The 26,526-nt window shown below is 37.4% G+C and overlaps 2 protein-coding genes across 5 annotated transcripts; both read left to right on the forward strand.

Annotated features, from left to right (window-relative positions):
• The first annotated feature begins 4,725 nt into the window (after window positions 1-4,725).
• Window positions 4,726-18,815, forward strand: LOC129358713 (cylicin-2). Of its 4 annotated transcripts, none has more exons than XM_055027805.1 (28): window positions 4,726-4,776; window positions 5,004-5,094; window positions 6,596-6,673; window positions 7,101-7,225; window positions 7,630-7,725; window positions 8,211-8,300; window positions 11,855-11,936; window positions 12,155-12,207; window positions 12,291-12,365; window positions 12,461-12,526; window positions 12,615-12,710; window positions 12,795-12,923; window positions 13,776-13,847; window positions 14,945-14,987; window positions 15,078-15,118; window positions 15,229-15,283; window positions 15,372-15,487; window positions 15,607-15,693; window positions 15,777-15,875; window positions 15,951-16,034; window positions 16,109-16,204; window positions 16,299-16,355; window positions 17,263-17,322; window positions 17,394-17,444; window positions 17,531-17,629; window positions 17,740-17,805; window positions 17,898-17,966; window positions 18,098-18,815. In XM_055027805.1, exons 1-28 carry the CDS (start codon window positions 4,756-4,758, stop codon window positions 18,536-18,538), a joined length of 2,538 nt encoding a protein of 845 aa, XP_054883780.1. In that variant the 5' UTR covers window positions 4,726-4,755; the 3' UTR covers window positions 18,539-18,815. The 4 variants fall into 4 exon arrangements, with proteins under 4 accessions (XP_054883780.1, XP_054883781.1, XP_054883783.1 ...); XM_055027806.1 differs by having other exon boundaries at window positions 15,232-15,283; XM_055027808.1 differs by having other exon boundaries at window positions 17,531-17,631; window positions 17,743-17,805; window positions 18,098-18,351.
• A 1,126-nt stretch (window positions 18,816-19,941) lies between these two features.
• On the forward strand, window positions 19,942-21,529 carry LOC129358715 (uncharacterized). The gene is made up of 4 exons (XM_055027810.1): window positions 19,942-20,056; window positions 20,247-20,341; window positions 20,605-20,835; window positions 21,391-21,529. The coding sequence occupies exons 1-4, from the start codon at window positions 20,035-20,037 to the stop codon at window positions 21,394-21,396; spliced, it is 354 nt and encodes a 117-aa protein (XP_054883785.1). The 5' UTR covers window positions 19,942-20,034; the 3' UTR covers window positions 21,397-21,529.
• Window positions 21,530-26,526: the final 4,997 nt, after the last annotated feature.

Here is a 26,526-nt window from a genome sequence, read left to right on the forward strand (position 1 = left end):
GCTCCAGGGGTGTGAAGACCATTGTGAGGCATTGTACAAAAGACTTTGGGATCTTTTAATATCTGCAAGGACATTCTATGGCTATTAACAGAACCAGCGTACCCATTCACATGTAGGTGAAATACATTTCACCACATCCTATATAAAACAAAATAACTGTGAACATTAAAACACACAAAGTGTTGCTTATAACAGCAACATACATTTTAAAGCTTTATAGGTCAAAGAAGTAAACTACAGGTAGAAAAAAAAAATTCACTGGCCACTTTCTTTTTTTAAGTTTGTAAAAATTATGTTTTAAATGATTTACTGCCCAATCCACCCTCATTATAAACAATGATGCTGTTGACCAAGTTTAATACCAGAGATGTATTCAGGATCAAGTCTACTTTACACCGTTGTGGCCCACAGCACCTACACCTTAGAACCAGGAAGAAATGGGAGACAAGTCCAATTTAAAGCACCTTCTGCTTGGTTATGGATTGCTATGGATTTTCATCAGAGCTGGAGGAACTTGGCAGGAGAACACACTCCTTCCTTCGGCCTCTTTTCGGCCTCTTTTTTGCAATTCTCAGCCTCCTGCGTATCACATCTAGAACACAAGCACAACACAGTGAGCACTCGTTCCCAGCAACACGGAGATCAGATCCCTGTGCGTCCTACCTACCCGCCACACTGTCGTAGTCCTGATATTGGTCGCGCCAGTATAGGCTGGGTGTGGTCCTCCAGTGGCGGTACAGGCGGGTGTGAAGAATAGACAACGTGAGAAGAACCAGCAGGAAGCCCAACGCTGCTGCAGCCCAGACTGCTTCATCTGTCCTGGGGGTCCTCTGCCATCTGACGTTCACCATGGCGCCCCGGCTCGCCGCTGCGGACGGTTTAGTGCAGTCGCAGTGTTCGCCTGCTTTGCAGTCAGAACACTCGCTGCTGCTGGATTGCTTGGTTTCCAACTGGGATTTGGGCTGCCGATGCTCTGACTGGGACTTCACAGCGGAACTGGACTTTGTGGGAAGGGGCTCAATGGTGGGCTGTCGATTATGCTCGGCCTCCCTTTCTTTGACATCAACTGCTTCATTCTGAACCATGAGGCCCTCACCAGTGTTTTTCTCCTTTATGTCGTCTCTGACAGAGTCTGCGCCTGCATGTTGAGACGGATCGGTCTGAAGCAGACTCTCAGAGTCGTGTGACACCAGATGAGGGGTGAGCGATGATGTAAAAGTCTGATGTTGCTTCCGGGTTTCTGACTCAGAAGTCTGTAAAGAAGGATCCAGGGGATGCGAGTCTGATTCTGGTCCAAGTGAGCTGCTGTGATTCTGGACATCGGCTGTTCTTTGGGGAATGGTTTTGTTGATCTGCCTGGAGTCATTTGTCATTCTATCAGCCCTTTTGCTGATATGCCATTTTTCTCCAATTGCAGCTCGAATTTTCCTATTTTTCCTTCCCTCTTTAATTTGTCTCAAGGAATCTTTCTTTATACCAGGCGCTGCCCCAGTGATTACTCTCCGCAAAGAAGAAATGGTCTGCTCACAGCATTGCCTCACAGAAACCTATGGATTTAAAATAATAGTTACTTAGTGTTGCACCAAACACTAAAGTTCCTATTTTTGATCATTTTACTCAGGATGCCACATGTAAATCAACAGAAAATTAATATATTTCACCAGTTTTTCTGACCTTATTTTCTGCTGATGGTGCAAGATGCTGCAGGCCTGCTGACCTGGTCAACAGGAGGTTGTACTTCCTGGTTTGAGTTCTCTTGTCAACTTTGCCTCTGGTGGCTTGCGTCGCCTGCAGCCAATCACAGACCTCTGAAGAGGCCACGGTGGTCAGCTCCAATGTGCGACCCCAGGACACCAAGGCTATTGGCTAAGGATGACAAACATCCCATTACAAATCACCCTTCAGATTATTAACAGAACATTAACTCCAGTTCTAATCTGAAGGTTAAAAAGACCATTTCTCTGCTGAGTTGTGGATGTGGAGTGATGATGTGACCCGGCAGACAGGAACGAGCCAATACAGAAAGGAGGCGACGCTCACCGAGCTCCACACAGGGATGGTAGAGCAAAACAGTGGCACCATGCTGGAAAAAACCCACATCAGACCAAATGGTGAAACACTTTGTAACCTAAATTAGAAAAGCAAAACATTTCTATAAGACTTTAGAGATGATTTGTCTAAAAGTACCAGTATCTGACTGAACTCTGCGTTCCAACAATGTGGTCAATTATAGGTAGATCTTTAAAAATAGATTTTCTATTTATGTGGGTTCTGTGTATGACACTGAAGTTAGTTTAGGGCTGAAACATTTAAGTGATCTGACACAGTTAAAAGGTAAAGTGCTCAAATACTTTGTTCACAGCGCACTTTTGTAATTTGACAAGTTCTATATTTATTGTCAATGAATCACTCAGAAACAGGTTGTTTCATGTGACTAAATTTATTTATTTTTTATCTTAACTTTGTTGCCTGTTGCAAGAAATATGTGGATTTGGAAGACATTCCACCTGTACCAAGAGCACCTTTTAATTATGATGGTGCCGAGATCTGAGAGTTGGGGGGAAAAAAAAAAAAAAACAGCCTGACCTGCTAAAACACTACTTAGTATGACATCCTGTGAGTCAGAATACAAAAACTTCCTGAAGGAACTGAATTTACTTCACAGCACATGCCGATGATTTTACGTTGCTTCTTTCCTGTTAGCTGAAGTGGTTTGTAAATACTTCTTAAATCTGTGGTTTTCAAGGATTTAAGAAGGAGCCGTAAACAGAGTGCAGTTGGGTGGAAGGTAATAATTGGATCTTAATCATCACAGCAACAGCACACTGACTGAATCTCATTTCCAGTTCTCTTGGGACAAAGTCCCAAAGGGTCTGATGGTACATATTGTACCTTGAGATCTGGATGCGTTAAATCATGTTTCCACTCCTGTGATAACAAAGCCTGCATTATGACCGATACTAGAAAGATATCACTATAGTATTATTTTCAGACAGAAAAGCTGAATTTAAAAATGTTGGATTTTGACACTTACATGCAAGTTATTTAACCACCGCTGAGGAGGACAATACAAGTACTCTCCACTTTCTGCCATTACTGGCCTGAATGCTCCACTAAAAAGAAAAAGAGGTTATATTCATTGTATTTCTTGCACATATATTTTTTACAACAGTACTGCATTTTCGAGATGTTTGCATCAATTGAATTATTACTCATTTTGTCACCCTGCAACCACAAAGTTCTGATATTTTTAAGATTTTATGTGACAAATGACTAAAAAGAAGTGAATTAGTGTGAAATAAAAGAGAAATTATACACGGTTTTCAATTTCTTTTCTTCTAATAAAATCTTAAAAGTGTAGCATGCACTTTTATTCAGCTCCACTAAATCCGACCTTTGCAGAATTGCCATTTTCACTTCTGTAGACTGACAACTTTTGTTTTTCTTCTTTAAAAAAGGAAAGAAAGAAAGCTCAAATTCAGTTAAATTAAATAGAGAGCATCAATCGTCAAGTCTTTCCTAAGATTATTCATTCAATGTGGGTCTAGACTTTGGCTGTGCCATTTCATCACATGAAAATGCTTTGATCTAAACAACTCCATTGTTGCTAAGCTGTATGCTTTGGCTTATTGAGAGTCTTTTACGTCTCTTACAGGGTTTTCTCAAGGGTCATCCTGTATTTACCTGCATCGATCTCCCAGTGAATTCTGAGCACCTTTTTTGTCCCAGTTGAAGAAATAATTGATGATTTGTTTAGGGTGGAAATGCATCATCAGGTTTCATTATGGGCCGAAATGTTCAATTTTAGTCTTATTTGACCAAAGCATCTTCTACAGCATATTTACTGTGGATTTCTTCTAGCTTTCTTCCAGCTAATTTTCTATAGAGAGCCAGATCTGTGCCTTAGATGACTAATATGTGTACTGCCCATCAAGTTTTCCACCTAATATGTTGCTCTCAAGTTTCCAATTAAACAGAACTGAGTGCAAAGGCAGGCTACACTTTTCATATTTTTATTAGGAAAATATATATTTTTTTAACTCTGTGTGAAATTCATTCCACTTCACCATTATGTGCTAATTTGTAAATCAAATAAAATGCATTGAAATGTGTTATTGCACCATGGAAAAAGTTAACACCTACCTGTTGGGAATGGAGTGGTTGTAGGAGATCAGGTAATCCATGCATATTTGCCTTGCTGGCTATGATGTAAGCAAGAATCAAAACATGTTAGCTTTCAAATACTTTATGATTACAATGAGAAAAATCTAAAGACATCTCCTGGTCACAGTTTTAGTTTAATTTACTGAAAAAGGAGGCTTTAAACCAGCTTCTGTAGCTAAGTGGATGCTTAATGTTTGCCTCACACTTTAACTTTTCCCCTGTATGCCTCCATTGTTACTGTTTCAGATTAAGCAAAGGGAAAGTGTTTGGTAAAGTGTTTACTCACCTCGGGGTCACACACGGTGTCAATACTTGGAAGTCTCTGTAGATGGGAATAAGAATGACCCAGTTAAACTGCTGATAGAGCAACCTGAGCAACATCCAAGCTGGCAAATGCTCAGCACTTCGGTCCTGAAACGTGTCTATAAGTGGAGTAAGTAGATTTAGGGGATGATGCAGTGTGAGCAGTTGTTTTCCTGAAATGTGAAATGGGCCAAACAAATAACGAATAATGTAGTTGAAGTCAGGGATGTCTATTGTGTCCATGGTTACCTGAGTAGACTCTGGCCGGGAGTGGACTGAACATCCCCAATGAACAGCATCTGCAGGCAGGTCTCTGTCCAAAAATAGCTGGAACACATACAGAAAGCAAATGTAGTTAATGTAGGAGTGAAGCCCACATTGTAAATGTAGTAACTGCATAAACTTGCATTTTACATATGCAGCTGTTTCTTCTCCAGTGTTAATAATAGAGGAAAGAAAGTCTAAGAAAGAAATGTAAAATGTTTGTGGCTCCTACTGAGACAGCTTACCTTTCCGTTGTCGCATCCCGGTCCCAGAGATTCGGAAGCGCTGCACCGACCCAAGGCGAGCCACAGCGCCGCCAGCAGAGTCGCTGCCAGCGGCAGGGAGCTCGCTTGGCTCGGCATGGTGAGGTCCGGTCAGTCATTCAAGTTGGTATCAATCCCGCATTTAGCTTCCCTATAGGTTCCATTGCTTCCCCGTAGTGCTCTAACAAGAGACAGTTAATAAAAACAACCTTCGACCTTTCGTTATCCCTCAAACGCTAAAAAGAAAATCATAACAAAAGGCGTCTGTTAGACTTATTGAGGTCGGTTGAACAAAAGGTGTGTTTATTGAGTCTTAGCTTGTCTGAAGTCTTGTCAGTTGTTTCTTTGACAGAGTAAAATTAACAAGAAATGAAGTACATAACACACAAAAGCGCTTAACAGGTACGTGTAAACACTTCCACAAGCAGTTCGCACGGGAGACGTATTACAGTTAAGATAGCAAGGTCGTTGAAAGCTGCCATTTCCGTCTGCATTTCAAAGTAAAAGCGTTATTTGTCTATTTACAAAAGCTTGTTAGACGAGTGGAGTAAGGTTTTTTTTTAGCCCAGTTCATTGGCACTTTTCATATAGCGAAATGGAAAACTGCTCTACAAACTTGACAAAAACAAAGGCAAGATTAGTCAATCTATAAAGGAAAACTCATTGGTAAATCCTAAACTAACTAAAATACAATTTCTAATATATATGAGAAAATAAAATTCCAATTATATTTACAACTTATACAAAAACCAAAGAGGAAAAAAATTATGTTTTAACCATCAGACATTAAGTAAACATAAAACCTTGTTTTATTTTATGATGATGTCTAAGATATAAAATATGTTACTGAGAATTTTATTTGTCATTACTTGCCAAAATATGTAGATGTGACAATGGCTGATTTGCCCAAAAGAGTCACTTTTTATTCATTAATATATATATATATATATATATATATATATATATATATATATATATATATATATATATATAATATATATATATATATATATATATATATATAAAACCTTAATTGGTTAGTTGGTCAAACACAATACTTCCGGTATTGCGCTTTATTGTAGCTTTACATAGTCGGTCTACGGAAGCCGAAGGCATTAAAAAAAAGTTCCCACTATTGGCACTGGACAGGAATTGCATGTTTTAAAGGGACATTTGCACATTTTACTGTGATGTCGTAAGAACTTTTACAATGTTTGTTAAAGGCTTCCACACACAGTGTTGACAATCCTCGGCCTGTAGTGGAACCTGTATTACCTGCTCACACAACCCGCAAAGAAAGCCCTTCATGACACAGGTGAAAATATTTTTCCTTTCAAAATACAATTTGAACAGACAAAAAAATTATGTGCGAAAAATATATTGAAAATATGAGTAATTGAATCAGATAAAGCAGTTATTTCTATGAAAGTTACCTGATCCTGCCTGGTAGAGATTACCTTCTTCTATGAAAATTATGTAGCTGTTTCCTTTTCAAGAGGGCTTTAATTTGAAACTTTTTGTTTTCGTATTTCCGCTGTAGTTTACGCCTACTTTCGCTCCCCGCCCACAAACTTTTAATAAAGGCATACCTTTCCTCACAGGTGTGTCTGCCAGAGGAGACCTGGTCCTCCTGGAAGGAGGAGAAGCCTGGACAAAGATGAATTCTTCCCTCTCCAAAGGTTTGCAAGCCATGCTTTTAATTGACAAACGTGGCGATCAGCTTTTTCTGACTTCAGTTGCATTCTGAAGTCCCATTCATGACTTGTTGAAAGTACAAAGATGTTGTTTTTTTTTAACTGAGCGTTGCAGTTCTTTATATCCACAACTGATAAATAACCCATTAGGTTAAGGATCTATATGACAACGTCTCTAGCCTTGCTTGAATGCATTTATTCTGTCTGACCTAGTTTTGCATTTACAGGAAGTCAAATTGCAGGAAAGTGCATCCATGCAAGTCTCTCATTTGCTGTAATTCAAACCAGTGAGGGGACAAAGTATTGTTTGAAAACACCAATCCTCTTTATGCCACCTACTTGACTTTACCTGACATTTTGCAGTCAGTTAACAGAAAACGAGTCAGCATGCATCTTTCTTGCTATCGACCAGGGGGAGCCGTTCCTTCAGGCATCCTGCCAGCAGGAGACCTGCAGGCGACAGAAGATGCAAACCTAAGCGGGAAGCAGCAAAGTGAGGGTCAGCCTGGACAGCTGACAAGAAATGATGATGAACTGGTAAATGGGAAGGACACAACCATCTTTAAGCAAAGCACTAAATGTCTACTAATTAATGTAATTCTAATGGTAAATGGTCTGAACATACACAGTGCTTTTCCAGTCATTTTGACCACACAAGCGCTTTACACTAGAGCCACATCCACCCATTTGCACTTACAAATACTCACACATTTATGCACTGAAATGATGGAGTTAAGCCCCTTGCTCAAGGGCATATTAACATGCGACAGGAAGAAGGTGGATTCCAATTGACAACATTCTATTTAATAACACAACACACAAAATATTATTTTCAAATTAAGAGTTGCTGGGTGTTACCATTTCAACTGTTAAATAATCGTTTTATCTGAATTCCTGTAATTTCTGGTTATATGGGAAACTATTGGTTTGTATTTTTGCAGATGTACTCAATGGACAGCTCTCCAGACAGTGAAGATGAGGGTATTGGAAAAAAAGAGAAGAAGAAAAAGAAGCTGAAAAAGAAGAAGAAAAAGAAGGTAGGTGTTTGATAGTCAGTAAACTATCACAAGGGAAATCGAGACAGACTATGCAGAGATTGATGCTTACAAAGTTTCTATTTTGCTTGTGTGTAATATGATAAAATCATAAAAATTACTGCTGTGGTCACCATGGGGTGTGGCTTTGACTGAAACTCTGAATAATTTATTGTCAGAGAAGGGGAAGTGTTGTGTTAGCTCCAAGTAGCCGCGCAACCATTCGTTGGAGATAGATAAGCTGATGGAAATTTTTTGTTCAGTGTGTTACAACTGACAGATTAGATCACAACATAGTTGCCATAGGTGTGAGTAACTTTCCTTTGTGTGCATAGCAGAGTGTTTGTAGAGCTCCACCTTTCTGCCGCGAGCTACACCCCTACACTCCTCCACCCATCTGTGGCTTATCCTCATTCCATATTTTTTACTGACTCTAAATTTATTTTTAAACATGAAATGAAGTAACTTCCTTGTACCTTTCTCAACAGGACTCCTCCTCTTCATCTTCTTCTTCCTCCTCTTCTTCTTCATCGTCTTCTTCTTCCTCCTCCAGTAGTTCCTCAGACAGTGATAGTGAAGTAAGTTGTACACTGGTTTATGCTAGTCAAGCTTTTGCCTGCTGCTTGTATTTAAAGAATGTGATCAACATATGATCAATATGATCAAGTCCAATTAAAGCTTCATGTTGATCATATTTCAGTGCTATCATTTTTGATGAGCAATAAAAACTGATATGTCAACAACACCAAAAAAGACAAGTAGCCTTTGTAAGCGGCCTCGCACACAACCGAACACACTCCCCTGATGAATCCCTTCCTACTAATAAAGGTGAAATAACATTTGTAAATAGCTGTAATATTCAACCTGAAATAATAAAACATTTATTTGCTTAAAATTGAAATATAGTGACTGTCATAGGAGGACACACCCCTGACCTGGATGTTTTAGTACCTTTTGACTCTACAATGTTTACCCACTCCAGTAAGGACATCTCTTAATAATGGCCCTCTGGGAGTGACTCCACAGACTTCCTTTTGGCTAACTTTCTTCTGGTGAAGCCATTTTTTTTGTTAATTTCGATGTGTGCTTGGACTCTGAGATGCTAAACAGTTAATCCTTTCTTCTTCTTAGACTTGTTGGACGACACTTTAAGTTTGTGGGTCAAAACCGGCACGTATATGGAACAGTTGTCAACTCCAGTGATCTTGAAAATCCACAGATTAATGCCTTTTTGTGTGCTCTCTACCAGACTGTGCGACCCTAAAGAACACTCTACATTTTTGTAATTTGCAGTAATAATTTGCACCTGCATCAGCAAGACATCATATCATGAAACTATCTGTTTTGCCATCAGATTGGTTATGTTTTTTACATATCATATACCTTCCAACAAACCCTGACATGACACTGATATCCCTCAGGCCCACAGAAATCCACGCCACAACAAATCCACCCCAATGCTTCACTGCTGCTAAACAACTCAAAGTGGTATTAGTAAGTGAAAATACTGACTGTTGGCCAAACTTCCTCAGCTTGTTAGTCTTTCTGAGGATAGTCTTCCAGCTCATTATCATGACTCTCACTGGTTCAAAAGTGCAGTTTTGCTTCAATGTTCCCAAAGGAGAGCAGAGTAATTCCCTGTAACACCCGTGCAAATCAATTGATACCTTTTCATCAAAGAATGTATGTACTTTGAAATACAACTTTACATCAAACATCCACCTCTTGGGCAAACCTGTGATTGAGTTTCACACTAATTGAAGATTATGAGTATTTCATTCAGAATCATTTGGAGAATATAAAATATGTTTCTGCAAGACGTTCTGATTAATTCTGGCTCAAAGACCCATTCAGTACATCTGCAGAACATCTAGTTCAGCGTGTTTAATGAGAGGAAAGTCCACTTGTCTCTCCTTAACAAGATCCTAGCCACAACATGGGCAACAAATAGACAATCTATATGTAACTGAGCTATTTCAGTGCTGGTTGCAAAAACGGCAAAGTTGTAAATGTTGCTGTTAACCATTTATAACATCTACCTTTTCAAATAAGTTTGAATGTCTCAGGTGAACAAAATAGAATAAAGTCAGCATTTGCCACATGATTTGTCATTCTTGCACAAGTAAAGGAAACTCCTGCCTTATAATTCCTGCTTCGCTCTGACATGTCAGTACCTTAGGCTAAATTCCAACAGCACTGATTACAGTGAGAATTCGCCCACTTATTTAGGCTTCATTATGCTGTGTGCCCCACTAACGCTTCCTTTGGAAAACTGAAAGAGAAACTGGTTCTTTTAATCAAAAAAGTCCAATCGAAGCCTCTTGTCACAAAAACAAAAAAAAAGCATGTATTATATGCTTCGAGAGGGTGTTGGCCCCTTTAAATGCATTAGGAGGAAAGCCTTTACTTTTGGAGTAAAAAAATATTAAATTAACTGTCATTCAGATAATTTATTAGGTCGATGTGGCAAATTTAGATTTAATGGCATAAATTTGTAACAGGCCACTTGTATTATTGGTTTCAACTTTTTAATTAAATTGTAACTTTTTAATTCTTATAATTTTTAAATCAAAGTTAGCAGTCTCTTCACAGGATAAGATAGTAGGTACGTTTTTCTCAGAGAGTGGGTGGCAAAATAGGAAGAACTTGAAAATCCAGAACCTGCAACACGCAGTTCAAATTTCAGTTTACTTCAAAGAAGACATGCTGGTTTGTCCAAAAAGGAGTATTTGTTTCATCTTAAGCAAGACAGAGGCTCTCATGTCTTCTACTGGATATAGCACAAAGTATCACCAAGGAGCGGAACACACCCAGAATGTTTGAATCAGCTTTTCAGGTGCCAGCGAGTGAGGCTTTATTTCTAAAGATAATGACCCAAATACCATAAAATATTTCAGGTTTAGTTTTATGCAGCTGTATGCATTTGTACATGTAAGTTAAGTGACTTCATGCGTAGCCATTCTACCTGCCTGTTCACAGAGATATGAGGTATTTGTTATCAGACTGCAGACATGTACTGTAGATGTCCTGCTCCTCCTGACACTTTTCACATTTTTTCATGGTACAACCACATAAGGCTTTTATTGTGATTTTTATATCCTAGACTAACTTAAGGCAACATAACTACATGCAGTGGAAGATGAAACATTTAGATTTTTTTGTAGAATGGGAAGTTTGTGGGGAAAAAAAGAAGAAAAATGTGGCCTATATTTGTATCCAGGCCTCATTGTCTGCTAACCTTATAATTTCCTAAGACAAGACTAACTTACAAGTAACTTCCAGCAAGACATTGGATGTTGCTTTGAATAAGTTATTCTTTCATATTGATGAAAGAGTGCTCGTTTTTTTTATTTTTTATTTTTTCCACTTGTTTGGTAAAAAGTGATTATCTACCAACGGAACTAGGGCTTTTTTATCACTATTAAGAAATAATTGTCTCAAAAGAAGCTCTAAAGTTCTGCTGAAATATTTTCTTGTCAGTTAGTTTTGACTTATTTCAAGTGGACAAAGATGTCTGTACTAGAAACTAGAGCAAAAATATTTGATGAGATTTAGTGATTTCACAGTTCAGGTCTGGACTTTGATTGGCCTATTATAATGCTTTCATATTCTTTCCTAAACGTATCCACTGTGGTGCTGTAGGTTTAGAGTCATTGTCCTGCTGGAAGGGCACACCACCCTAGTCTCAAGTATTAAATTTGCTTTTCTTTCAGGACTGTTATGTATGTAGCTTCATCTACCTTCCTAAATTCAGACCAGCTTGTCTATTTCTGCTGAAGAAACACATTTTACCAGGCATAACTCTGCCTCATCATGTTTCACTACATAGATGTGATCAAGGTGATGTTCAGTTACAATTTTCTGCCCAATAGAAATCCCAATACAATATACTATTTGTAGTTGTTAAAAACATAACATGAAAAAGTTATAGGTATATACTCTCTATAGTTGATCCTTCACTCACATGGCTATAACCTATTTTACCACTTTTCTTTTTGGCTTTTTTTATTTTTATTTTTTATTGTAAGCTAAAGCAGAGGTTCACAATCTCAGTCTTCCCTAGATGACCAACATTGATGTATCATAGAAAAAAATCACTGCGTAAAATACTGTGCTCCATATTTTGCTGCAGGATGAGAAGAAAAAAAAGAAAAAGAAGAAGGGAAAGGAGAAAAAGGAGAAGGTCTGGGAGAGCATTATGATATGTCAGGAAGGTAAACATTCACAGATTTTTACCTGTGCCGCCTTCTCAGATCATAAGAATTCAATAATAATAAACCCCTATTATCACTGACTATATTTAATCCAGATCTTTGAAGTATAAGTGCTGCTTTCTGACTAAATTTTGTCCATACAGTTTTTGTGTGAATCTGTGGTCATAACCAAATGTTTACTAAAAAATTATCACTGTATCGGAATTGATGGTTTTCAGGTCCCGAGGGTCTGGAAGAACAGCTGACTGGAGAGGGCATGCACATGAAGCCTGTAAGAAAAATATCATCAATATTTATATTAAACACATTTCTTTTAAAAGTTTACATATAATGTTGTAAATGTCATGTATTCAGGATTATGACTCATCAGATGAGGAAAATGACAAGAAGAAAAAGAAGAAAGATAAGAAGAAAAAGAAAAAGAAGAAGGTATGAAAATATCATCCAGCAGATATTCTAGATGCTTTTAGAAATTCATAACCCACATCTTAATAAAATATTTTGTTATTCTTTTTTTCTGCCAGGCTTCTTCCTCCTCCTCATCTGACAGTGAAGATAAAAAGAAGAAAAGGAAAAAAAAGAAAAAGAAGGCATGATTTTCTTGTGTTTACCTTGATTTTCTAGTCGGTTCACTAACATTAAAAAAATATTTTCCAAATAATTACGGCTTTTTTATAGGATTCAAGTTCATCTTCTTCAGATAGCTCTTCCTCCTCTTCTTCATCTGACAGTGAGGATGATAAGAAGAAGAAAAAAAAGAAAAAGAAAAAGAAGGTTAAATGTGTAAACGTCAAAATCTCATCCTTGCACTTTCTGTAAAGGTGTGATTACAACTCATTGACTTCTCTTTTCTTGTAGGATTCAAGTTCTTCTTCGGATAGTTCATCTTCATCTGATAGTGAGGATGACAAGAAAAAGAAGAAAAAGAAAGACAAGAAGAAGAAGAAAAAGAAAGACAAGAAGAAGAAAAAGAAAGACAAGAAAAAGGTTATGTCATTTTTAGAAAAGCAGAACCAGATTGTAGTTTTCTAATTGCACACATGGACACCCCTCTGTTAATGGACGAAAAACCCACCATGGTCACTAAAATAACTTGAAACTGACCAAAGCAAAAATCTACTAAAAATTATCCAATTAAAATCAGTCATTACTTTTGAAATGTGGTTCAACAGAATCATTAAGAAAGCTAATGAAGCAGGCTTGGATTGTCCATGTGTTTATTTACTTTAAAAATCTAGATATTCTCTGAAAACAATAATGCTAACTGGCCTGTATCTGTGCAGTGTTTGGGACCCCAAAGAGCTTTGCAGTACATTCAGACATTCACACGCAGATTAATTCATTGTAGTTACATTGCGTTCCAGAGGTGCAGCCCCTGGACCGCACCTCTGGACCGCACCTTGCAGGCAATGCGGGGGAAGTGCCTTGCACAAGGACACAACAACTGAGAGAGAGAGATACAGACAGACAGACAGGGCTGAACTCTTACCTCCTGAGACTCTGTCCTCCCAAACCCTCAATGACACACTTCCCCCAGTGGGTGGATCTAGTTTCTCGAAATTTTCACTCAGCATCATCTCAAGACGACTAAATGTGTTTTGATTAATTCCTGTAATTTTACTGACCTGCAGCTTTTTGCACTATTTTCATTTTCACATTGCACAGCAACAATTCTTTGCTCTTTAGCTTATTTAACATCTTTACATTTAGATTCTACCTGATTAAATTGTATCTGGAGAAGCTAATGCCACTTGTATTGTTTGCTAATTTTATACATGTCTCATGAATTTTTAAAATAAATTAAGTATTGATGTTTTTTTTTTTTCTTAATTTATGCAGGAATCCAGCTCTTCATCTTCATCCTCTCATAGTGAGAAAGACAAGAAGAAGAAGAAAAAGGATAAAAAAAAGGCAAATGTCTTATTTTATCTTGCAAACTGAATGCCCCTGCTCATGAACAAGGCTCCAACAAGGTGGAACATCAAGATAAACACAGTGTTGTGTTTATCTTGATGTTGTTGCTGTGGGGTTAATTCTGAGTAAAATTTCTGGTTTAGCTTAACTATTCCATAATCACCCGCAGTCATGTCTTTTCGGAGCTCATTTATGTTCCCCTCTCTGTGGAGGCACCTAAGGTTGGATGAATTGTTTTAAACAAGCATCGAAACAAAAAACTGGTTTGTTTATGCATTCAAGTTTCACCAAGTGTTATATTCACCGCAATAATATTGGACTTTGAGGGCAGGGTTATTCAACATTTCAATTTAAATTCCACTTGAATTTTAGACTTTATTTGTTCATATTTACAACCCCTTCAGCCTGTAAAGCAGTGCCAATGAAAGAGAATATTCTAACTTTATAACTAAGTCATGCTTTATTGCTGTTTCAAAACGTTAGTCCTAATACTGGTGCCCAATTTATTAACATTACATTTTAATGGTAATAAATTACACAATGCCATGAGGAAATAATGCATAATTTGCAATCTTATTATACAAAATTTGAGCATGGTTGCCATAGATTAAAAACAAAAAACAGATGTTAGGTGAAGCAACAACATGCCACATGCACTAAACTTGTAAAATCCTGCAAAAGTGACTCAATTGTGCCTCTAGTATCATAGCAATGATCCAATAATAAAATGACATAATCTTATGAAGATTCACTAACCTCTCAGTGCGACATGTTTGACATTGAAAGTGAGACTGACGTCTTGTCTTATGTCCTGTTTAATTTCAAATATGACTTGTTAGAAGCACTAATGGGGCATTGTCAGATGTTCAGTGCCCTGTTAGATAAAATAAAAAAATCAAAATACATAAAACAAGCTAATGGCATCATAAGTAGCATATCCAGCTAGTACTAATAGAGCTGAACAATAAAAATTCCACTCTTCTGCATTCTAATATATGCTGTTTATATGTTTTAGTGCATATTTTTCACATCTCATCTTATATTGTGATTCAATTTAATTAAGCAACTTTGATCTTGATGTGTGATTCTCTCAGGATGAAGAGCAAAAGGACCCCAGCAATGCTCTTCCAGGTGAAGGTGAGAAATTTACACACTGAACAAAACACAAATATCCAAGCTGATGTAAGTGCATCAGTACAATCAACCAACTTATGTTTAATGCTGCAGGTGGTGAGACAGGAGTTGATGGAGACAGAGATGCTGACAAGGTGGAAAATCTTGCTAACACCTGCACACCTGCATACATGAGTACAAATGCTCATTCAGTGAAAGTCATTGCTATATATGTATATATATATATTTTTTTTTTTCTCTCTAGCAGGACAAAGAGCTTACATCAGCAGTAGAGGGCACTCTCTCCACTACACTAGCTGGTGGGTGTGCAACTCTAGAGTATCAACCTGATTAAATTACTCCATGGAGAAATGTTTTGGGGTTGCTATGATGATTCTTGTCCACTAGGGAGAGCACAGCCATTTCCTTATGGCGTTGAGGATGGTCACCTGAGTGATGATGAGGGAGAAGGGGGGGGAGAGAAGGATAAAAAAAAGAAGAAGAAGAAGTTGAAGAAGAAAAAGGTGAGTTATGGTTTTCTTTATGGAGAATTGCATCAAAAATAACAAGAAGTGCACTATTTCTATTACACATTCTGTAAAACATTTGTATTTACAATAGTATGATCTTTTCTTGCTCACAGGATTCTTCTGGCTCCTCATCTTCATCTGATAGCTCTTCAGACAGCGAGGATGAAAAGAAGAAAAAGAAGAAGAAAACAAAAGATAAGGTTTGCATTCTGGCACGCATCTGCTTTTTCACAAGAAGTTATCTTGCATTTTGCCTTAAATGATTGGTTTCCCTCTTTCACAGGACTCTAGCTCGTCTTCTTCATCTTCCTCCTCTGATAGTGAAGATGAAAAGAAGAAGAAGAAGAAGAAGAAAAAAAAGATGAAAAAGAAGAAAGATAAGGTTCGTGGCAAAAATTTGCATTGTTGTTTGAGAGGTTCTGGTTCACGCTTTACTTTTGGTTTCCTTCCTTCACAGGATTCCAGCTCTTCCTCATCCTCAGACAGTGAGGACGACAAAAAGAAGAAGAAGAAAAAAAAGAAGACAAAAAAGAAGAAAAAGGTTGGATAATTTTTAGGGATGATGTTTCACTTGATTCTTGAAAGAAGAATAATTTTATTTTTTTTTCTTTGCAGCACTCAAGCTCATCTTCTTCATCATCATCTTCTTCGGATAGTGAGGATGACAAAAAGAAGAAAAAGAAAAAGAAGACCAAGAAAAAGAAGGACAAGGTTTGACCATAGCCCTTCTATTTTGTCTTGACTTTATTTAGGTTTTCATTTTGGTATGTATAAGAGACTGTGCTAACATCGGTGCTTTTGACAGGACTCCAGCTCTTCCTCTGACAGTGATGATGACAAAAAAAAGAAGAAGAGAAAGAAGGTAGAGAGAGTCATTTTGCAATTCTTCAGCCCTTCTACCATAAACTTGCTCAAGATTTAAGATCTAAGCATTCTCAATTATGTTTTGGTATTTTTCACAGTTTTTGTTTGTGACACGCATTTAGATAAATTATAGCAGGAGAAAACTGGATAATAGCACAAAGTTAAAATATTTTCCAACCCCACCCAGCCCTGCTCAAAAGGTTATCAGTTTTAAAACGCAAAAATGTCCAAAGAAAATTTTGTTTTATTTTGTTAAAAACAAGCTCATACTGAGAAATTTTCTTTTTAGTTGCCCATATATTTTGTTTCTCCTTGAGCTGATTGAGTCATCAGCATCCATTAGCTTCATAAGCATCTTTAGCTCCATTGTCACAAATGTACAGTGATACGTCTCCAAGAGGCCTTCATTGGCAAGATAAAAATACTTTACCTGTTAGTCACCTAATTTAAATAATCTACAATAGATAGCGTTTTCATTGCCAACACTGTGAAAATCTGTACAGTCTAATGATAAAAGTATGTATGTACTATGGAAACATTTGCTGAAGTTACAGAACTAAATACAGCCAAAATAATATTTAAAATTTGAGGTAAATAAACAAAAAACAAACAAACAAACAAAAAAAAAAACACAGATGGATTATTCACACTTTAATCAACACTTGGAGTGGAAATCAATACTTCACATTTTAACATGATGGTAGTGTAATAGTCCTTCATTTATCACCAATGATACTCAGTATTTTTTAGACCCAAACAGGTCTCATTCTATAGAAAGACAGTCCAGATGTAAAATTTGTAGTGAGCTCTGACTTTCCAACAGGTGGACACTGCTTCGGAGACTTTTCACTGTCCATCTTGCAGAGGCTTTGTAAATCTAACCATGTGATTGATATCATTCCCAGAGGTCCAGCTCTTCTGATGAAAGCTCCTCCTCTTCTTCTTCTGATAGTGATGGCAGCAAGGTACAATGTGCAGTTACAAGGTCAAACATACAATGAAACAAAATTGTTTTACCACTATTTTATTTTTGTAGAAGAAAAAGAAACACAAGAAAAAGAAGGACAAGAAAAAGAAGAAAAAGAAGGTGGCCAAGTGATAGTTCAAGCTTTTGTGTGATTTATTTGGTTCACAGAAAAGACTAAAAATTTATCAATTGTTATGTCCATCCAGGATTCCTCTTCCTCCTCCTCCTCTTCCTCCTCTTCTTCTAGTGATGATGAAAAAAGAAAAAGAAGAAGAAAAAAGACAAGAAAAAGAAACACAAAAAAAAGGTTTGATTTTTTTTTATTATCATTTTTTTTAGTATTTTTAAAAGCCTGGTGAGGTGCTGTGCAAGAAACAGGAAACAGAAGTCCAGTTTTAATTCTATTTTCTCATTCAAGGACTCGGGTTCTTCTAGCAGTGATGATGATAAGAAGAAGAAGAAAAAAGACAAAAAGAAAAAGGTATTCTATTTGGAAAAAATGTGGGGTTTATTTTATTTTTTTATTTTTTGAAGGCCAATTGAAGGAGTGTTGATCTGTTTTTGTTTGAACAGGACTCCAGTTCCTGTTCAGACAAATCATCTGACAGTGACAAGGAGAATAAAGAGGAGAAGGACAAGCAGGTAAAGAGAGTCCTTGAATTGACACGTCATCAGATGATCTTGATTTCAAAGAAAAACACATGACCTTCTTTTACTCTGCTTTTCCAGTTGGATTATTATTTTTTTAAAGTCTGGTATCATTTACATTCCAGGAAAGCCCTGAAGGTGACCAAAGCGGCGAGTCCAAACCACAGTCTTCAGACTCAAGCATCGGTTTACCTTCTTTCTCCAGTGGTGTCAGCTCTGCTCAGAGCGGCACTGGATCCTCTTCCTTTGTGTCTCCCTCCTCCACCGTGAAGACGGATCCTCCGAAACCTTCAGGCACCTATAAGTTGTCATCTGCATCCAGCGGTGACAGCTCTGATCACAGCGGCACCTCTACCTCTGCTGTGAAGACGGATCCTTCGCCCACCTACAAATCACCTTACACCAGCACCAACCTGAGCATTGGAGGCAGAGCTCCAACGCTCAGGTCCAAAACCCCAATGGAGGCCTTGATGGGGAATCCCAGGAGGTATGGAGATGGAACGACCAGGACTACCACCCTCTCCTCAAGTGACCTCCTGAAAGGCCCCAAGCCTTACCAACCATGACATGACCAGATGAAAGCAGTGCTGCTCAATCTAGATCAATGCTAACAATGCTTTTTGGTATGTTTCAAACATAGTCATTGAACATACATGCAAGTCAAAGGTAGCGTCAGCTCTATTGGCTTCTCGAGGGTTAACAATGCTAATAAAAAAAATAAATTAAAAAAAACATTTTGTTGGGGTGTTTTGAACATGAAAATGGGGGAAAAAATATTTTGGAGCAAAATTTCAACTGCATTAAAGAATTTCAAATGCTTTGGGCAATAAAACTGTGATGTCATTATTTTGTGTTTATTGTACCCCCACAATTACAGATGCAGAAGACTTTTGGAGAATTATGTGTCAGTTTGGAACATCCAGGATGAGCTAAACTGATTGTAAACTTGCTCAAGATTTAAAATATAAATCTTATATGGCAAGTTCCTTTTTTTGGAACAAATAACATTTTAGATATGTAGTAAATCTAATTGGACTAGTTTTGCTGCACATTCAAGTTTTGCTGCAAAAAATGAATATTTGGTCTAAACCATCTAATGTTAGCCCTGTTTCAAGTCTTTTACAGCCTCTGACAGCATCTTACCAGCATTGAACTGTTTCATCATCTGATAGCAATACCACAACATTGTGCTGCCACTGAAGTGTCACTCTGGGGGTTGGTGTGCTGTATGATGTGTTACCTATACTGCTTTCAAAAAGTCAATCTTGGCAAGTCAATTAGTAATAGTTGACGGTCAAAAGATTTCCCAACCTTCACCATGGATCTCTGCAGCTCATCCAGAGGTACAGCTTTTTTTTGTCAGCTTTGGTGTAGCCTATAGCTTGGCAGCATTGCTGTTGTGTCATGTTCTTTCACTTTTATTTAAATAACAACCATGATCTGTGAAATATTCAAAGCTTGGGATTGACTCTTGTCTAAAACTCTCTAACTTTTTCCTTGAGCTGTGATTTATGTTGGACCATCATCCTGCTGAAATATAATTTTCTGGTATTCTTATTTAAAATATCCTATTATGTTGAACAGTTTGTAGCCTGTACAGTAAAACAATGCCCTAAAGCCTTTCAGAAGAGAATCCCACCAATAGCTTCACAAATCCTCAGCGTTACTCATTAGTTTCCATCAATAGCCAGTATTTAAAAAAAAAAAATACATATAACCCTCCAAAATGCAGACCGCCTTAAATGAAATTCTTTCAGTTCTGCTTCTTCCAGTTTTGTGCCTGCGTAAATGTTGAATAAATCCGGGAATTACTCAAAACACCATCATTAAAAGATGAACCTTGCTTAACCTAAAGCAACCCCGTTTTTCTGTTGCGACTCGAAACAAGTATTGTCCGACAGCAGCAGCACACGGGTAACAAAAAGCCATCGTGGAGTCATTTCTTCATCAACAAACAGGGCGTGGCTCTGTTGAGTCCTGTAGGTGCGCCTCAAAATGATTTCCTATAAATTGGAGAAGTGAACTTTCAGCGGCCACAAAGCTCAAAGAAACACACCGACAAATGAGTTTTGATCTCTCTTCAGGTATGTATAAATCAAGGACACATTATTCTTTTCTCTATCCTTCGCTGATATGTAGACTGTCCGTCTGTCATTTTTTTATTGGGGGGGAAAAAAGAGTCAACTGAGAGAAGTTTGTGTAACATACGCGACTAATGCTTTTCCTTACAAGCCTTTGCTATCGGCTTTGTGTTTTAAACTGCTTTATTTGCAGCTATGGGTGACAAAGAGGAGAAGATCACGAAGGAGGACGCACAGAAGGATGAGTTCAGCTTACCTTGGGGGAAAAAAAAAGATAAAGACAAAAAGGTAAGCGGTCTTTGCAGCAGGAATGCTTTTTGTTCTGTTTTTTCTTTTCTTTCATTGGCGGAAATCAACAAGGAAATGCTGTGGATTTTTACTCTATCTCCTCCAGTAACATTTGCTGTCATTTGTCATTTGAAAATCCATCCATGTTATACGTGTATCTTGAGGCTTTTGAGCAGTGCAGGTCTCGCTCCATCAGATGAATTGTATGTCCCAAGAGCCATCGTTCATCAGTTTGATCCTGTGCAAACTATTGCTGTTCTCAGGGTGACAAGTCCGATAGCAAGGACAAATCTGATCACAAGGAAAAGTCCAAGGACAAGTCTGATCACAAGGAAAAGTCCAAGGACAAGTCTGATCACAAGGAAAAGTCCAAGGACAAGTCTGATCACAAGGAAAAGTCCAAGGACAAGTCTGATCACAAGGACAAAGACGGTAAGAAGAAGAAGAAAAATAAGGAAAAGAAAGATGGTTCCTCATCTTCCAGCAGTGATGAGGTAGAGTATCCCCACTTATTTGCTTACTAAATATCTGGTCCTGTTGCTTCTGAAGAAGAACTTTAGATGTTCAATTCTGATATTTGTAGAAAGCATAGAAAATCTAATGACGTGCAGATGAACATGTAGTATCGCATCACACCTGTTGGACCTGTAGTCACACCTGCAGTCACAGGTTCAGTGCAAAATTATTGTTTTTTTTAGCCTGTGTGTACAGGCTAAACTGGTCTTACTGGTATTGCACATTTTCTTAACACAGCACACCCCATATGTTTGCATACACTATTTATAGATGACTTTCTGTTGTTCAGAATCTGCAGATTAATGTGTGGCGGTTACGTAAACAACCTGGCCCACAGTGGGCAAGAAGTAGCCAGTTTAACCGTCGCCGTGAAAAGAATGTTGTCTGACAGCTGTTGTGGAACAATTCCCCATTTCCCTTTAGCTTGAACCCAACCAGATTAATAAAGTAAAGATGGCAGCTATGAGTCTCTCTCTCTCTTTTTTTTTTCATTTTTACTCTATCTCCTCCAGTAACATTTGCTGTCATTTCAGGACTGATCTCCCCTGTGGACCTGGCCTGCTCTGTTTGACTCTCCATTCTTGTTTGCTATAATGATGCATGTGGTTTATCTGTATAACCTATACACAATGTTAATCAAAACTGATCTGAAGAAGTAAACAGTTACAAGAAGTCTATTTGTGTTTTATTTCAACTTCTATGTTTTGATCTCGCCACAAGATGGCGCTAGCTCCTATTTTTAAAGTCAGCAGAGGTCCATCCATCCATTTTCTGAGCACCCTTCTCCCTAACGGGGTCGGGAGGTGCTGGTGCTTCTCTCCAGCTGCGTTCTGGGCGAGAGGCGGGGTACACCCTGGACAGGTCGCCAGTCTGTCGCAGGTCAGCATAGGTTTGATGTTGAAATAGAAATATACATTGTAGAATTGAATAGAGTATTTTCACATCAGTCATAAAATCTACTTGAAACAGAACTTGGTTAAATGTAAAAATAAAACAGTTTTACTTCTGGACATTGGGAGGACTAATGCAATGACATCCATAAATGAGTGGGTCTTATACATGAATACAATGTAAATTTCCAGTTGTATAAAGACAACATTTAAAAGGAGATGAATGTTTATCGTAAAATCACCACATTACTTGATTCACAATTCTTGCTACAAAGTTCCATCAATTTTGACTCATCAATCCATTGATCTTTGTCCAAAAGTACTGCTCATGTTTGCTTTAATATTTCTATCTGGTGACTGTAATCTGTAGTTTTAGATTAACCAGACAGCTCAGAATTATGCTCATAGCTTTTCAGATGCATCCATACTTCCTGAAACGTTCCACATTTTCTTAAGTTCCAACAAACTTCGATGTATTTTATTTGAATGATGTGAAGTCATGCCTGACAGCGAAGGACTGGTTTTAATTCATTTCTTCCTAGCAAATCTAAATATGCCTGGAATTTTTATTCTTTTTTTGTGGATTCCCCTCAGTCAAAATCTATCACCTTCATGAGAATTTCTGTTTTAGAAGTCTAATCTCGCAAACCTCAAAACGATTCAAAGTGCATCATTTTTATACCAAGATTAAACTGCACACCGGTTTGCTCTTTTTACTAATTCACAAACAGGTGAGGGGAAATGGTTACACTAGATTTTATTTAGGGGTGTCGGGGTGAACACGTCTAATGTAATTGATTCCCACTAACCGAACAAGCCTCCATTCATTTATCTCAATAAAATTCAGTAAAGTACAAGATTGGGATGTAACATTGTGTAAAAGGTTGCATCCCTTGTAGAATACTTTATAATAGTTTTCTTAAGAAGATTATGCTGGACATTAACAATTAAAGCTTTGTATTTCAAGTTGAAATTGGACATCCATATTTAAGCATTTTTTTGTAGCAAAAAAATAAATAAAAGATGGAAAAAAAAGGCCATTTTTCTTATAACTTTTTCCCTACAGTATTGCAATCAGTTACTTTTAGATTTGAATACCAAGTAACTCTTCTGTGAGGTGATTGGGACTGCTGATTGCAAGGATGTGGATTGAGAAATTCATGAGGCGAACAATACTTTCTCACACCACCACTCTCCCGCTTTCACGTCTTCTGTAAACGAAGGCCAATGATTGCTGTCTGGGAAGCAGAGGATTTGAGTCCCTTTTGTGATGCCCAAGCTTCACAAAATCAAATCCTCTTTTTCTTCCACTAATATAGTCTTGCTGTTTCAATAATATTTTTAAAAAAAATGTTTGACCTTTATGCTTTCTTTTATGGATTTGACTTTAAATATCACAGTGGCCTAACCATGTAGTGCAGTATGACCCATTTAGAGACACCAGTGGTCCATCAAAGATGATAAAGTATCTAAAAACTTTCCCAGAGAAAGGGCGCTGAAAGCTTTCAAAGTCATTCTCAAAACATCCATCAGTTGTCGATACCCGTTTATCTATATGAAGGGTTATGACGGGACTGGAGTTCCTTCAAGTGATTTTTAGGTGTGAGAGGGTTTACCCTGACTCACGCTGTCAGGACAACACAGACACACATACTGTAGGATAGACATCCACTCAAACGTCCATTTTGAGAAGCCAATTAAACAAACAGTCGTGTTATTGGACTGTGAAAGGAAATGAGAGTATACTCACATCTGGAAACGGAGAACGTGCAAACAACATAAAGACCTCAGGCTGGAATTCAAACCGAGAACCTTCTTGCTGTGTCAACAAACAGCCCAACCTGAAAACAGTGGGCAACATTTTTGCAAAAATTAGTTGCTGTCATTTATCAACTGTACATTTAGTCCCATATTTTGTTAGATATAAAATAAGTCTCTAGAAGTTTTGGTATAATGTGTGAAAGCTTCTGATTAAATAATAGCCTTTTAATATTATATGGTGATGCTTAGCTTTCCAGAGAAAGCAATGTTTTTATATGTTAATATATTTAAGCGTGGCTTTTGAATTTTGCACTATTTATACTTCAGAAAGTTTTGAAAAAGGACAGTTTAGAAAGTTTTAGGAGAATTCTTCTATCCAGTAGCTTATAAGTAACCCTCCAAGGTTATAAGAAAGTGCTGTTAAAATACTTTGGCATCTATCAAAGTTGTACCCATGCCACAAAAAAATCCATTAAGGACCAAAGGTGAATATTCTCATGCCAACAAAGGTTCAACAAGTCAAAGCCAATGCAACACAGCACAAAAAAACAAAGGCTTAGTTGTTTACTTGACATCAATATTTAGGCTACAGTAAACTCCATGACAAGCGTCCGGAGGAGACTTGCAGCATTTAGCAACGAGGATCTCCTTCAGGTCTTTTGAATCTTTTATGGGGGGTGTGGAATAAAAGAAAAATGGAGCGGTTTCAGAGACGAATCAATAATAAATCAAGCATGCATCTTTTCTGGGGCTGCTGAAGAAGCCCAATTTAACCTATCCATCATGTTCAGAGCCATGTTTCTTATTTAAATCTGTAAGGAGAGTATTGAAAGCAGCAGTCAGAAGAGCAGCTTACAAGAACATTTCTCCAAAAAAATTGATATGGCCAGAAGGTGTGAGCATAAGCCGAGTCAAAATGTATTTGTCATAAATCTTGTCCAGTGGCATGTCTTACACTTCCTGGCTTTTGTTGGTGGTTGTTTAATTTCCTTCAGTAATTTGCACAGAAAACTTATTTAGCGTGTGTTCAGAAAATCAAAGAAAATTACACTTCAGTTATGGATTTCCATAAGTACAGAAGATAAGTTCTTTGAAAATGTTGCATAAATTTATTTAAAAAATAATACACAATGCAAGTGAAATTAATGGTAACATCCTGTAAGCTCAACATCAGAGTTACTGCAGTTGATGATGCTGCTTTTATTAAGACTTTTCTCTTAGTTATTTTTCTTGGTGCACTTTTGGAAATGGTTTCCCATTCCAATTTTAATCAAATCAATGAATGAAGATAATGTGTAACTAAGAAATACAAGTAACACCTCCAATAATGGTCTGTTGTGTACTTCACAGTATATTTTATGCTTCTATAAAATTAAGTTCTTATCTAATTCATTTACCGTACAAACAAGTATTTGGCCCAGAAAAGTTTTGTTAAACAAAGGGAAAGACTGCTTGCAGGTGAAGGAAAGTGTATTATGGTTGAAAGAAGTAAGTTGGGCAAACATTTGAAACTTCAGTGACTTCTGACCATAACAATGGAAACCAGCATCCCCTTATGGTGGCTCAATGTTACATTTTCAATCCAATCTTAAAATAAAGCAGCTGCAAAGATACATGGCCAAATTCACTTTTTGTCATGCAAGATTGAGTTACCCAGCTAGTCACTGCAGGAAGCTAGATGAGTGACAATTTACTTTTATTATTATTATAAACAGACAAACAATTTTCAATAGGTCTTAAGCATCTTTTTTTATTGTGAATATGGTTGTTTTTCAATCTATAAATAAATTTGTTAAATGTTGTAAATCTGCTCATGACAGAGAACTTTCTCTGTCCAGTGGTCCTCCCATTCACCTGGCTGTGATCCAGCACAATATGTATTGCTTTGTCTTTGAAACTTGCTCCATTTTCAAAAATATTGCAAAATCTTTAAAAAGGCAACTGATTCTTCAGTGTATGCATATTGGTCTAAACCTTCTATCTGAACTCCTGTGAAAAGGAAGGACGTAGACAACAAAAGCCTCAGGGCATTTTTCAGATCCTCCGACCCTAATATGTCTATTGTCTGAAATCCTGAAGACAGGATGGAGGGATGGTTTTGCATTCATTGCGTGTTTTTTCTCTTTGATTATAGTCATTCTCCAATTTTCTGTAACATGCAGGGAAACCTCTAGACCGGTCATGCTGTAAAGTTGAAGAGATCCCAGCAGTCATTTGGTGTTGAGGTGAGCCAAGTGTCATCAATGGATCAGAGTGATTAGAGGCCTGAATGCAGGCCCTTTGATGGTGTCTTCTTTGTAGCGTACAGTATTTCAATCACTCACTGCATGCTTTGGTCTCTCTCACCCCCCACCTCCCGCAGTGGTAAACAACCCACCTCACATTTCCCGCAGAGCAAGCATTGCAGAGCTCACCTGGAAAGCTGCATGTTGCACTGACACTGCATTGATATTTACATTACAGACTAGGAATTATGACTCAGAACTGAGGGCCTAATATAGCAGTGGTGATCAAAGAAGCCACTGAATTCTGTGTGTATGGCAGAAAAAAAACAGAAAACAGTTACACAGCAGAAATGCTGCTCCGATTTATTAGTTTATATTTGACATTGTTATTTATAGCAACAATAATTTAAATATGTCATGAAACCAAAGCTGTAGCACAAGCAGGTGTCAAAAGATTGCTTTGTTGATAAGTATTCTATTCTATTCTATTCTATTCTATTCTATTCTATTCTATTCTATTCTATTCTTTCTATTCTATTCTATTCTATTCTATTCTATTCTATTCTATTCTATTCTATTCTTTTCTATTCTATTCTATTCTATTCTTTTCTATTCTATTCTTTCTATTCTATTCTATTCTATTCTATTCTATTCTATTCTATTCTATTCTATTCTATTCTATTCTATTCTATTCTATTCTATTCTTTTCTATTCTTTTCTATTCTATTCTATTCTTTCTATTCTATTCTTTTCTATTCTTTCTATTCTATTCTTTTCTATTCTATTCTATTCT

The sequence above is a fragment of the Poeciliopsis prolifica genome, unplaced genomic scaffold (assembly GCF_027474105.1).
Source record: "Poeciliopsis prolifica strain line A6 unplaced genomic scaffold, Auburn_PproV2 SCAFFOLD004, whole genome shotgun sequence".
NCBI lineage: Eukaryota > Metazoa > Chordata > Actinopteri > Cyprinodontiformes > Poeciliidae > Poeciliopsis > Poeciliopsis prolifica.

What these genes read in the sequence shown, in the direction of transcription:
- LOC129358713 (XM_055027805.1), top strand. Translation starts at nt 4,756, where the DNA reads ATGAACAGCATCTGCAGGCAG. An exon ending in TGAAAAAGAAGAAAGATAAG is followed by an intron (nt 15,876 to 15,950) that starts GTTCGTGGCAAA and finishes CTTCCTTCACAG; the next exon opens with GATTCCAGCTCTTCCTCATC. An exon ending in CTGATAGTGATGGCAGCAAG is followed by an intron (nt 17,323 to 17,393) that starts GTACAATGTGCA and finishes TTATTTTTGTAG; the next exon opens with AAGAAAAAGAAACACAAGAA.
- LOC129358715 (XM_055027810.1), top strand. Translation starts at nt 20,035, where the DNA reads ATGAGTTTTGATCTCTCTTCAG. An exon ending in GAGTTTTGATCTCTCTTCAG is followed by an intron (nt 20,057 to 20,246) that starts GTATGTATAAAT and finishes CTTTATTTGCAG; the next exon opens with CTATGGGTGACAAAGAGGAG. An exon ending in AAAAAGATAAAGACAAAAAG is followed by an intron (nt 20,342 to 20,604) that starts GTAAGCGGTCTT and finishes TGCTGTTCTCAG; the next exon opens with GGTGACAAGTCCGATAGCAA.